Source organism: Chiloscyllium plagiosum, chromosome 12 (assembly GCF_004010195.1).
Source record: "Chiloscyllium plagiosum isolate BGI_BamShark_2017 chromosome 12, ASM401019v2, whole genome shotgun sequence".
Lineage (NCBI taxonomy): Eukaryota > Metazoa > Chordata > Chondrichthyes > Orectolobiformes > Hemiscylliidae > Chiloscyllium > Chiloscyllium plagiosum.
Genome location: NC_057721.1, coordinates 61,454,305 through 61,466,944, shown reverse-complemented (window position 1 = coordinate 61,466,944; position 12,640 = coordinate 61,454,305). Strand labels below are relative to the sequence as shown.

At 37.8% G+C, this 12,640-nt stretch overlaps 1 protein-coding gene across 1 annotated transcript in view; it reads left to right on the top strand.

Moving 5' to 3' along the window:
- Positions 1–12,640, top strand: part of LOC122554839 (lebercilin-like protein) — a 90,609-nt gene that overhangs the window by 60,615 nt on the left and 17,354 nt on the right. The window contains exons 5-7 of the mRNA XM_043700187.1: positions 3,382–3,475; positions 9,282–9,391; positions 11,484–11,586. Coding sequence (XP_043556122.1) covers positions 3,382–3,475; positions 9,282–9,391; positions 11,484–11,586 — 307 coding nt within the window. The remainder of the gene's footprint in view (positions 1–3,381; positions 3,476–9,281; positions 9,392–11,483; positions 11,587–12,640) is intronic.

Genomic DNA, 12,640 nt, shown 5'->3' with positions numbered 1-12,640 from the left:
TAAGGCAGCTGGCCAAGGCATGTAAGTCTTACAAGTTAACACCGAAAGGAGAAGCCTGCCCAAATTACTTAATCTCCCTTTAAACAGCCAATAAATCTTGAGCCGAGAATTGTAAATTGTCCTTAGGTGCATACATTGGTCCTACTTTAAGAAGCCTCACCCACTTGGTACACACGTCAGGAAACTGTAGGTGTGCACCAAACCATTTTCCATCCATTAAAATTAATGAGAGAAATTCATGGTGAGAATGCATGCAGAGTTTTTGATGTCTATTATTGCTAACAGGCATGAGTGCAATTTCATAACCATGGCCTATAAACAGAAAATTACGTTTTCCCCTCTTGAGACGTGTAACGTGTGATGACAGGTTTTCAAAAATAATTTTCCACCTGTATTCTCATCTCAAGCTGAGGTAAATACCAGTGGGGATCAGCAGATCACTGGCATCTGTACAGTTATAATGTATGATTTTATCTCTCTCCCTGGTGGGTTTTCATCCAATAGCTGCGACCACAATTTTACCAGCCAAAGGGGTGGTATCAGCCAGCCTAACTACTAGTGAACCAACTGACCAATTTCCCACTTAAAAACTGATGCAGTGATAGCCAGGATTTATCCAACCACAGAGTTACCAGCTCACCTCACGCCTTGCCAACTTAACACCAAGGAGATCCCTGACTCACCTGCTACAACTCGTCTTGACTTTGGCACAGGACCTGAAGTGGACACTGCTCCTGGTGACACTCCTGGTGCTAGAAAGTTGTCAGCCTCAGATTAGCATCAAGCTCCAATTCTGGTATCTGAGGTGGAAATTCTTGTTCCTGAGGGGAAGTTGTTCCTGCACACCTTTCATAATTGGCATCTGGGCAGATAATGACAGTACGTACACGGTACCGTGGTTTATCTGGTTAATGTACTGGTCTCATAAACAAACTGAATTTGGATTTCAGCAGTATATTCATCTCAACCTGTCATGAAGTGGCTTTGGGCCCATCCAGCATTGGTTGAACTGCCAGTAGTCCTGGTACAGAATCTTCATTCATATGTTCTGTGGCATAGTGGATAGTGTCCTACCTCTGAGCTGGAAGCTGCATGATAAAAATGACTCCAGGATTTGATGGCCATTGGAGGTGTGTTTGTAACAAGGCCAGTCAGGCTAATTATAAATCTGTAAATCCTCCCCATTGCAGTGAGAGCTGGACAGGCCAGTTATGCTTGATGTGGAGTGACCCCTCATGTTACAGCCCTTGGTGATAGGTTAGTGATCTATTCCAACAAAATTCAACTAAAATAGACATAAGCATGTGCTTTGTCTGCCATTAAGCATGGGGAAAAGAATATATGTTTGAGTGGTTCACATATATAATCATCTGTCGAATAGTCTGTCAGGAAAGTAGGTCTGCAGGAACTGCGGTGGCCCAGAAAATGCACCCTCCTTTGTAAGTTTTGGTCAACACATGGAACAATAATCCAATCCTACCACTCAATGTTTACATGCAAGCTTCAGCAAGAGACACTGCCCAATAATCAGCAGTAAAAACTCTGCCCATTTTCTTCCCCTTTATGATGTAGGATTCTGATGCCAGTATTGCATGTCTGGAGTGACCCTGATTAAGGCCAGCCAACTCAGGGCTGAACTTGGGATTTTCCTGGTCTGTGTGTTATTGCATGTTGACATACTGAATAATTGGGATAACCACTTTCTTACAGCAAAACTTCTCAATTCTCATCTTCAAATTTTTATCTGTGTCCCCATTTAACTAAGAAACGTCAATTTGTTTTCTTTTTAAAAAAAGTCTTTATACAGTTATGTGCGTTGCAACAATCTACAGCAGACAATTCTTGTGTTGGATTTTTTTCTTGATTAATCCTACTTTAGCTCTGATAAATGTTATTATTTTTGTTGTCATTAGAGACTTCCATGTAACTACTTGCTATTTTAACATTGGACTGGTGCAGCATGTGTAGGAGTAAACAGATTGAAATGTCTATAGGCTGGCTTAAAGCCAGATATTCTCAAACAGGGCAAATCAAAGTACCTGCGTGTGATCTATCACACTAACACAGAGGCTGTTCTACCCAGATGGTGTGAATGGGATTGTTAGGTCATAATGTTGTATGTATTTCAGAAAAGGTAGATACATGTTTCATCTGTGTGACAATCTCATTTTTCGGTAGACCCACTACAAAATACTTTTGAGACTGGTGAAGCTTAGAACCTGGGTGCAAAAGTCTAACAAGTCTTTAGGTTTTGAACCAAACTGCAATAATAAATGTTCACGTTTTTCTACCCCATACTCCATTCAAACAATAGAGTTTGTTTCATTTTAAACTCTTATGATCCCTTTCCCACCATCTACAGATTCTTCTTATACTAGGTTGGCAACCTGTTCTCGGAGTTGCAGCAATAATTATGTTACAGTGTTGGTCTTTTTAAAAGGTTACTATGCCCTTGAGTTTTTTTCACCCAGAGAGGGGGTAATTGGCCGGTTCCAACTAGGCTGTGTTTGAAAGGTTTATATTGGCCCTTTTTGTTTACCCCTAACAGATAATGCCTTTGGCCTAGGGCTTTCATATCTTTTAAAATAAACAGTACAATCAAAGGGGAGTAGCCATCTAGCTGTGTAGCTAGCCTTCGTTTAGATTAGAGCTTTTGATTCAGTTCAGCAGCAGTGTGTGTCAAGAAAGGTTGATGGGGCAAGTCCAGCCAAGTACTCTCTCTCTCTCTTTCTCTCTCTCTCTCTCTCTCATGCCAAGCCTGGTTTGTTTCATTTTCATTCTTTGTGCTAAGGGATGTGTTTACCCTGTATTGGGACTGTTGCAAGTAGTTTCAGAACGGCATTATTAAGTCAGGATAGTCTGTTGGTTACTTTAGATAGGATATGTTATCCGGTATTTTCTGTTCTTTGTGTTTCATTCTGTAATTTTATAAATAAATTCTACTTGTTTAAAACTTGGTCGTCAAATGAGCTAAATCACTCCAGGAATATACACTATACACTTACCTAAATAAATAGCAAAGTTACAGTATGGGCTACCTGATTAAAAATGTTTTGAGGGATCGGGCCTGGTCCATAACACTTAAGATAAACTAAAACAGTCAAGTTTGGTTGTTGGTCAAAACCCACAGCTCCCTTGTGAGCAAGCTAACCCTGCATCATTTAATCCTTTCTGTCTGCCATGGCAGCCAAGTTCATATAATGAACTTTGCAATAAATCATACACAAACATGCTGCTGTTCAGATACTTGATCTTTGTATTGCTTATAAAATGTAATACAGAATTATACAATACAATGTGTGGTGCTTCTATTTAGATGACATTTCATATGGGTGAGTATACTGTGCGCATTTCTCATAATAATCGTCATTTTTTTCTTAGGAAAAACAAAGGCAGCTAGGAGTGAGAAACATCTATGCTAATCGAATGCTGCTGGATCATTCAAAGAACAGTCGGTCATCAACAAGACATAAAGGTAGATTAATCTAAGTGTATTCACACAAAGTTGTTCCATAACATTTTGTCAATAGGTTCAGAAGTCAAACCCTCATGTGTTTCAGATCCATTGTTGAATATATTGCAGAGTTAGCACAGCACTGTCAGGAAAGGTGTGGTTCAAATCTCTCTCTAAGACCTCAATATTAACTCTCTATGATGAGCAGAAGAGAGTCAAGAAGGTTAGATATTAAAGGTCAGGGAACAGAACCCAACCTATCTCAAATGATCTTTACCATAGCTTGGAAGAAAGGTGAGGCTTCACCATTGTATTTAAATCATGCTCTACACTGCATTTGGGGGCGTGATTTATGTTTAACAGGTTTCCCAGGATTAATGTTTCAGCTGTGTAACCTTCTATCAGAATCTTAATGTTATTTGTTCTCTCTTGTGACTAGTGGCCACCCCACACTTCCTGCATTACCAAACTTGATTTCTTCCAGTGATTAGAAACCATCTCTGATAACTTAGGTGTATGTTAGGCTGGGAAAAAAAAGAAAATGTTCATGGAATTCTGCCTTTATCAGTAGTAGGGCATCTGGGTCCCTCAGATATCAGGATTTTAGACAAGCTGCCTCATTCCTCTACACCCTTCCATATCCCCAAAACATACCCGAACTTATGATTTGACCACAAAATCTAGGCAACACTTCTGTGAAGGAATGTTTGAGATGTTATCTTCTGATTAAGACATCAAATCAGGATTCTGTCTGCCTGTTTCAGTGGTTCCTGTTAGAGCTGCCTTCATAATCTGTTGACAACAAGTTGCATTGTCAAGAGTCACATTCTCAAAACTCCCTAAGTCACGTTCTTCATTTTAATATTTAACTTTGGAAATGTCTGTGAAACCAGCTCTACATGACTGTTGTAATTCTCTGACACAATGAAGAATACAAAAGGAAATCTATTAGTTTCTGAAGGGTTGTCTGATGACCCTCTTATTGAGTTTAAATGGACTACTACCTTTGCCTAATTCGTTAGGCATATCCATAAAGACTCTCACCAATTTTTATAGATGCACCATAGAAAGTATTCTATCTAGTGCATCACGGTTTGGTATGGCAACTGCTGTGCCCAGGACCATAACAAACAAGGGAGTTGTGTATCACGCAAGTCAACCTTTCATCTGTTGACTCCATTTATACTTCTCGCTATCTCAGAACGGCAGCCAACATAATCAAAGACACCTCCCACATCGGTTATAATCTCTTCCAATCTCTGCCATCAGGCAGAAGATACAAGTTCTTAAACACACATACCAACAGATTCAAGAACAGCTTATTTCCTGCTGCTATTAGATTTCTGAGTAGGTGTCTCAAATTTTAAACTTAACACTGATTTCCTTCTTGGGTGCACATTCTCTTCAGCCATAATATTACATTCTTCGCTCTTCTGTTACTCTAATGCACTTTGTATGGTCTATCTGCCTGTACTGCAAGTAAAACTTTTCATTATATCCAGGTACATGCAACAATAATAAATCAAACCAAATCAAAGTTATTGCACTTCAAAATAGTTAATTGAAAGTGAAATGGTTTAGGCCATTTCTGAAATTTGAAAATTGAGTCCAGCCTATCTTTAACTTACTCTACTACAGCCTGTGCAACATGTGTGATAATTTATTTGTAATATCCTTTAAAGAAATTTAATTTTGAAAAGGGAACAAATTAAAAACTACTTTGTCTAATTGTTAAAGAAAGCAATTCAACAAGCGTGAAACAGGAAAGGACGGATCAGGTAATAAAACCAATTTGTCAAGCTTTTTGATTGTCATGCCACACTCATAAATGAGGTTTATTATAAATTTTGCAGAATCATGAAGAGTTGCAGCATCATTTTAATGATATGCTATAAACTGAGCACAAGATGGTGCTATAGTGCCATCACTAAGCAAAAGCTCATTGGGATAGAGTTGAGGCTGGGGATAGGTAGAAAGGGTGGTTGGAGAAATACATTTTAACTTAATTATGAGAGTATAAATAGTCCCAGTCCCACTAATTCTCCATCTTGGGTGTCCAGGAACACTTTATACTACGATTAATCTTTTAAAAATACCTTTATACTGAGTGTGCATACTCACAAGCATAGAAAGTATCTACAGTCTGCCGCCTATATAAAAAAAGTCACCGAGCTCAATTTTTCACACATTATCAAGTCAAACTATTCACTTAAATAATTTATAGCAATTATTTTCTTCTGATCAATATGATACAGAATCAGTGTTCTTCATCTGAGTGAAACCTTGTCCTTCTGCAAGGCACTCTGCTGTTGTGGTTGGCTAAGAATCTAAATTAATTGTGCAGGCAGATTAAAATTATTGGTGTCACTCAAATACACAGCCACCTACAGGAAATCCAAGCAGGTATTACTATCAACATCTCTATGCTTGGTATTAAAATTTTGTCCAATTACTCTGGAAAATACATAAGCTAGAAGGAAGATGGAGTGGAATACAAAAATGGACACTGAATGGGAATTGAAAGATTAGGTGATCGTACTGAAGCCATGATTGAGTAAAGGCCTTAAAGAAAAAGGCCTTTGGAAATGTAAGGAGAGGAGAGCAAAATGCGAGCTGATTAGGAGGAGAATTCCAGAATATGGTTACTCAAAGCTTTAATATTGGTGATGGTATCTTAGTTGTTTGGTGGTCAAAACTTGAGTTAAAAGGCATGTTTAGCATTTTGCAAGAATACCAGTGTCAAGGGAAAAAAAAGTTTTGCTGAATGAGAGGAGAGTGCTGATTGGCTGGCAAATGAACTCTGATTGGTAGAGATATTGTCATTATGGATACACCAATTCATGATGAATAACAGTTAACTGCCAGCCTCAATTTAAAGACAAAATGTTTAGAAAACCTGTGTCTTTTTTTCAGCAATGGTGGTGATAGTTGGCTGCTGAGGGCTGAAACTGCAGAACCAGTGTAAATTAGACAATATTACAGAAGAATACTGAAATCAATACGCACGAAGATAGGATACCAAGATAGGAAAATGGATTAGGGCTGTGTCTCAGAAAGAGTTTGTGAGGATATATTGCAAGGCCTGGTGTCTGGAATGACCTGTAACGCATTGGATCTGCAGTTGTAAACTCAACAGTGTGAAACTGTGTTTTCACACTATTGAACTCTGAGAATAAGGACATGAATAACATGATGGATTTGACTGCAATGGTGTTGAGTTTCTGGCAAAAACACTGGCTCCAGGCTCATCCAGGCTGAAAGCTGAATGTCAAATAAATACACAAGAGCACAGTGGATTTTAGGGTACTGTTAAGAATTAAAGTTCTTATGGTTTTAGTATATCTATGGATTTTGTTTGTAGATAACAACCCAGAAATTGCAGGAATGGTGAATTTCATTCAGAAAGGCATGAATTAGATTTTTCTACAAAAAAAAAATTTTACACCGTAAATTATTGGAAATTTGTATTGGTCATGGCACAACCAGGTTATTTGAGCAGCTGTAACCTGATCATTAGGTCCAGTGATGTATCTCCTTAATCACTTTCATTAAGGATAGATGAAGAAATAAAGCAAATAATAATGATGAATCAGAGTGAATTATAGTCAAATAGGATATAGGCAAGAGATTAAAGTGATAGAAAGGAAACTTAAGAAAACAAGTTGAGAAGTCATTAGGAAAAACTGACGACTTCTGGGAGTAGTAGACTACGGTTTCATTATTCCTGCCAGGACTTTCAAACTGGAGTGGCTTGTCAGGACCATAACTAATGCTAGTTTCAAGCCTTAGCCATGTTGTGCCCCAGAAATAAGGCAACATGGCCCAACTTCTAGACCCTTGTATGCATTTGGCCTTTTCCAGGAATGCCACTATTGAGATTTGGAGAGTTACAGCAGCAAATGCATGCTCCATCATTGACACGTGCTGAACTCCAATGCAATATCCACCATATTGTTTCAGAATCTTATATGGTGATCACTACTAAGATAATCAACACAGCTACCTGATGATGGAACAGTGCTATGAAAGCTAGTACTTCCAAATAAACCTGTTGGACTATAACCTGGTGATGTGTGATTTTTAACTAAGATAATTAAAATGAAGAATTTTTCAACTAAAAGAATGAACTACACCTTCTCAAAAGCAATTAGGCCTAGACAATTAATGATGGCTAAGCCTGTAATATTTAGATCCTATGAATGACTTAAAAAATGACTCCATGCATGCACATACATGCTTACACTCATTTCCTCTGTATCACCTTGACTTTCCTTACCTGTATTAGCTACAACGCGATTCTGGCCCCAATAGTTTGAATGGCACGACTATTGTGTGATTTTCTTTTAATGTGAGACTGCACAAGCACAGAACTGTCGTATTATAACAGAACTGGCTGTACAGTGAAAAGTGTTCTACCTCCACAATCTGGCACCAGTTTGAGATACAAGAAGAATAAAAGAAAGGACTTAAATAGAGTTTATCTTCATAGACCAGGGTCCCAAACATAGCTACCACCTCTATAAGGTCTCCTGCAGCCAGGAGTCCCCGATCTGCTATTGCTGCAGCTGATGCCTCACTGCCATTCCAGGGGTCCACAAGACAACACACAGGCAGCATTCCTTACTGCGCTAAAGTGTCAGCCTGGACTATGTGCTGAAGTTTGGGATTTGAATCTGCAGTCTGCTGATACCCTGGCTAAGATAGTAAATGTCATTAGAAAGCCAAATCTGGAACACTGAAATTAAAATGTGAATATTGGAATGAAATAAATGAGTATAAACTAATTTTAGGGCTGTGATTAATAAATCTACCTCCACACAGAGGGACACCAACACTTGGAATAAGCTTTCAAAAAGGATTGTAGAGTCAAAGGCAATTGATGCAGTTAAAACATACTGGTCAAATGATGTTCCCTATGTGTAATTTTCTTGCAATCATGTGTAATAGTATCCAATGAGATAGAGGATTCAGTTTCATGCCAATAAAGCCTTACAGCAACATTTTTTTTCTTAGAAATCCCTCTGGACTATTAATGTAGTTTAATCTATTTTTCTAATCAACCTGTTCCAAGATATTATTACACACCTCTGAAGCAGATGGGACTTAAATGCAGTCAAACAATATTACTTATTGTATCAGCATGGTGTTAACAAAATTAGCCCCTAAAAATTCAGTAGGTGTTCAAACGCTGGATTTGTGCACGAGATCAATAGGAGATTTTAGAAAGAGGAAAAAATTGACATAGAATTCTTTCTTTTGCAATAAGTAAACTTTGCCTACCTGCCATCGTCCTCAATCAGTTCCAATCAATCAAATCTTATCACAAACTCATTTCCACTTTGTGCCTTCCTTTGTAATTAGCCCACAACATTTTTATTAGTTAAATGGAAACATTCTGTTTTACTTAATAGTAAATAATATGATCCTTCTAAGCCATTTCTAAATTCAGAAATTTAAACTTGTGTCCCAGGGTTAATAAGTGCATGTCATCAAAATTGAGGATCAAATTCTATTGTCTCAAATAGCTTTGTTTACATTCCCAGTGTGAATGAATACCTATTATTCCTATTTAATTAGACTTTGTTTTTTTTTAAAAGAAAATGACTTTCTCTATCCTGTTTCTTAATCTTCTGTATTTCATAAAATCTTTCAGTATATGGCATTGTAAATTCACCTGTTTTGCAATTAAAAAGAATGACAGTAATGATGTTTGAATGTGCTGCAATGGAATAAAAGCTAAATATGTATAAATTTCACTCGGATCTGGACTATGGTAGGTTCTGTAGTAATTCTGCAGTTGCACTTATTGTATCTTTTTATCACACAGCTGAAAATGTGGCCAAAGCAATACAGACAGAAGAATCTTTGTCTCCCATCACTTCTTTTTCTCCTCATAATGTCCTCCCAAATTTAGAGAAGAAGTCTGCACATAGTGAGGTAACCTTTTATTGAATTTCTATTTCAACCAGACTTCAGATGTAACATACCCTGTCATTTGTCAATTAACTGATACAAAGTGATTTTCATAGTAGTTGCACTAAATACCAAAGAATACTTTATTAATTCCAACTGGCACAGATAATTCTATTATAGTGGTGGTTAAGTTGATAAGTTCACTTTTCAGTTACAACTGACACAACCAGAAGGACCTTGATTTGTGTTAACTAGCCTTACAGAGGATTACGGTTGGGCTCTGACATTGAGTTAAGGGAGGAAGGGGAATGAAATTAAGTCAGGTTATTCTTGCTGATTATTGCAGAATTCTTCATTCCTGCAGAAACGTGTGTACACATGTTGAATAGCTCTTTTACGCTCACTGTTTAGGCTTATTACTAAAGACTACATAGTGTGAAGTTTTGAAATTTGTCAGATTACTAGCATGAAACTGTACCTTTAAGTAAAGAATTAAGTTATGTCAAGTTAGATGGCGCACTGATGCAATGGCCATTCAGTGTGTTAAATCTGTATTATTGCTTGAAGGTAAATTGTGCTGTTGAATTAAGTAAGTTCTGTCCAAACAGCTGTTTTGTATGTTCACCTTGCTGAGAAATAAAGCAGCTTAAGCTCTCTTATGTTACAGCAGTAGAGTCCCTATCCCTGGACTGGGAGGCCTGGCTTCAAGTCCCATTTGCTCCAGGGGTGTGTAATAACACCTCTAAACAGGTTGACTGGAAAAAATAGGTTAAATAAAAAACACATTTGAAATAAAGCAGTTTGAGCCCCCTTGTGGCACATGCTTACTCCAAAGCAGGAGGCTTGGGTTCTAGTCCCACCTAGTCCAGAGGTGTGTAAGACATCTACGAACTGGTTGATTAGAAAAATAGATTATCTTTTTAAAAGCAGCTTATTGATTTGAATCTGGCCTTGTTTCACCAAATGTTGCTCAGAAACTGCCTTCTATGATATTGAAAATATACATACTCAGAAAAAAGCAAATATCCAGTTCAGCTCACAGGAAATCTAAAAGTCAACCAACATAAAATAGCAAAATCTAAAGATGCTGAGCAGTTCAAAATGAACAGAGACATAAATAATGAGTTTATTGGCAGAAGTCAAAAATCATGAGATCCATAAGAAAGAATGGAACTCAGAGAGAAAGATAATCTCAGTTAACTGAGGTTTTAAGATGAGTAAGAATGAGGGAGTAAGAATCTATGTAGGGAGAAGTGTTTGACAAGTGAACGAGTAGAGAACGTCAGAGCAGAGTAGATTGCAGGAAAAAAGAGAGGTTAAATTTGAGGTCAAAGATTGGCGGCATGAAATAGAACCGAGAAAAAGCCAAGATAAGCCAACAGAGACTCTAGACCTGGGACTCTATCAAACCTTAGTACATACTTTAAAGAACGGGGTAGTATCGTTAGATTTAGCCAATATTTGAATTATGAGTTAGTCAACATAAGGAAAAGAAAAATAAATAAGCCAGCTGACTCATGACATTACTGAGCAGAAACAAAACATCTCTCAGCTATCCTGCTGACAGTGCAGACTCTGATATTAACCTATGTATTATTTTCAGGGCTTGTGAAGTAACATTACAATCAAGCCTATGCTTGTCTTCAATGCATTTTAATTTTAGAATACAACATTAGTCAAAAAGTACAGGAGCTCAGAATTCTAATGCTATCCTTCACCTGAGTGAGATTGAAGAGAACTGTAGCATTTCCCACAATGCATTCTGATTGAGGTCTTCCAGCTTAGCACAGACCAGTGATAGACCTAGGAGAATTGGGTCTGCACTAAATTATCAGGGCAGCCACCTTGGCTTAGTACTCTTTATTATTATTGCTCTGCCTCAAGTGAATGAAGTGTGTTACAGAGTTTTCTGCTGTGTACCTTGATTTTTGTTGTGTTTGTTTAATTGAAGTGAGTGACAGCAGCAGTATGATGCCCAGTCATGTAATGAAACTGGGGACAGTTGAAAATAATGCCTTGATAAAAGTGGTACCACACTGCTGTTATCACACTGCCCTTGAGATCACACTCAATCAATATACAAAAGCTTATTTTAAAAATAACTATTTTACAACAGAAGGAAGCACCAAATGAAGCTAATGAAGATTGCAAAACATCAAAAATACAACTCAGAAAGGAAGAGACTGAATTGGATTTTGAGATGGAAAGACTAAGAAAAGGTGAACCTTTCATATTCTCTGCAGTAATGCACCTGAACTGAAAGTAATTAATTATTAGAGATGGCATGAGGGACAATAACTACATCAAATATGTTTTTAATTTTCAAGCACTAAAGTGCTGCACCACAGAGAGTGCATTTTCCTAAAATCATCACTGGTCTTCATTTGCTATACTATTCAGAGAAGCTGGACTGAGACCAGGAAAGTGAGAGTGGTGAGGTTTGGGTATGGGAGAAGGAGAAAGAGTAACATTAGAACTCTCTTGCAATAGAAAGGTCCACTATCTGACCAATTTTCCAGGAATGAAAGATATCCAAAAGAAACAGGGAGAGGTCAACTCTATCTTTGGGAAGTAAAAGTTCTATGAAGATTATGATTGTGAAAATAAATTCATTTATGGAATGTGGGCATTGCTGGCTGGCCACCATTTATTGCCTGTCTCTCGTTGCCCTTGAGAAGGGAGGTGATGAGCTGTCTTCTTGAACCGCTGCAGTCCACCTGCTTTGGGTTGACCCACAATGCCGTTAGGGAAAAAATTCCAGGATTTTGATCCAGCAACTATGAAGGAATGGCTATATATTTCCAAATCAGGATGGTGAGTGGCTTGGAGGGGAACTTGAAGGTAGTGGTATTGCCATGTATCTGCTTTTGTTGGTGACAATTAAGGTTTTGTATTTGTATAATCAATAACCACACTTACTGGTTTTACTCTTCACTAATAATGATCAAATGAATAATTAAAAACACATATGAGTGGTAGTCTTAGAGTCATAGATTCATGTAGCACAGAAACAGACCCTTCAGTCCAACTCGTCTATGCTGACTAAGTTTTCTAACTTAAACTAGTCTCCCTTGCCTGTGTTTGGCCCATATTCCTCTAAAACTTTCCTATTCATGTACTCATCCAAATGTCTTTCAAATGTTGTAACTGTACCTGTATCTTGCGCTTCCTCTGGCAGTTCATTCCATATATGAACCACCCTCTGTGTGAAAAAGTTGCCCTTCAGGTCCCTTTTAAACCTTTCTCCTTTCACCTTAACAATATGCCCCCAGT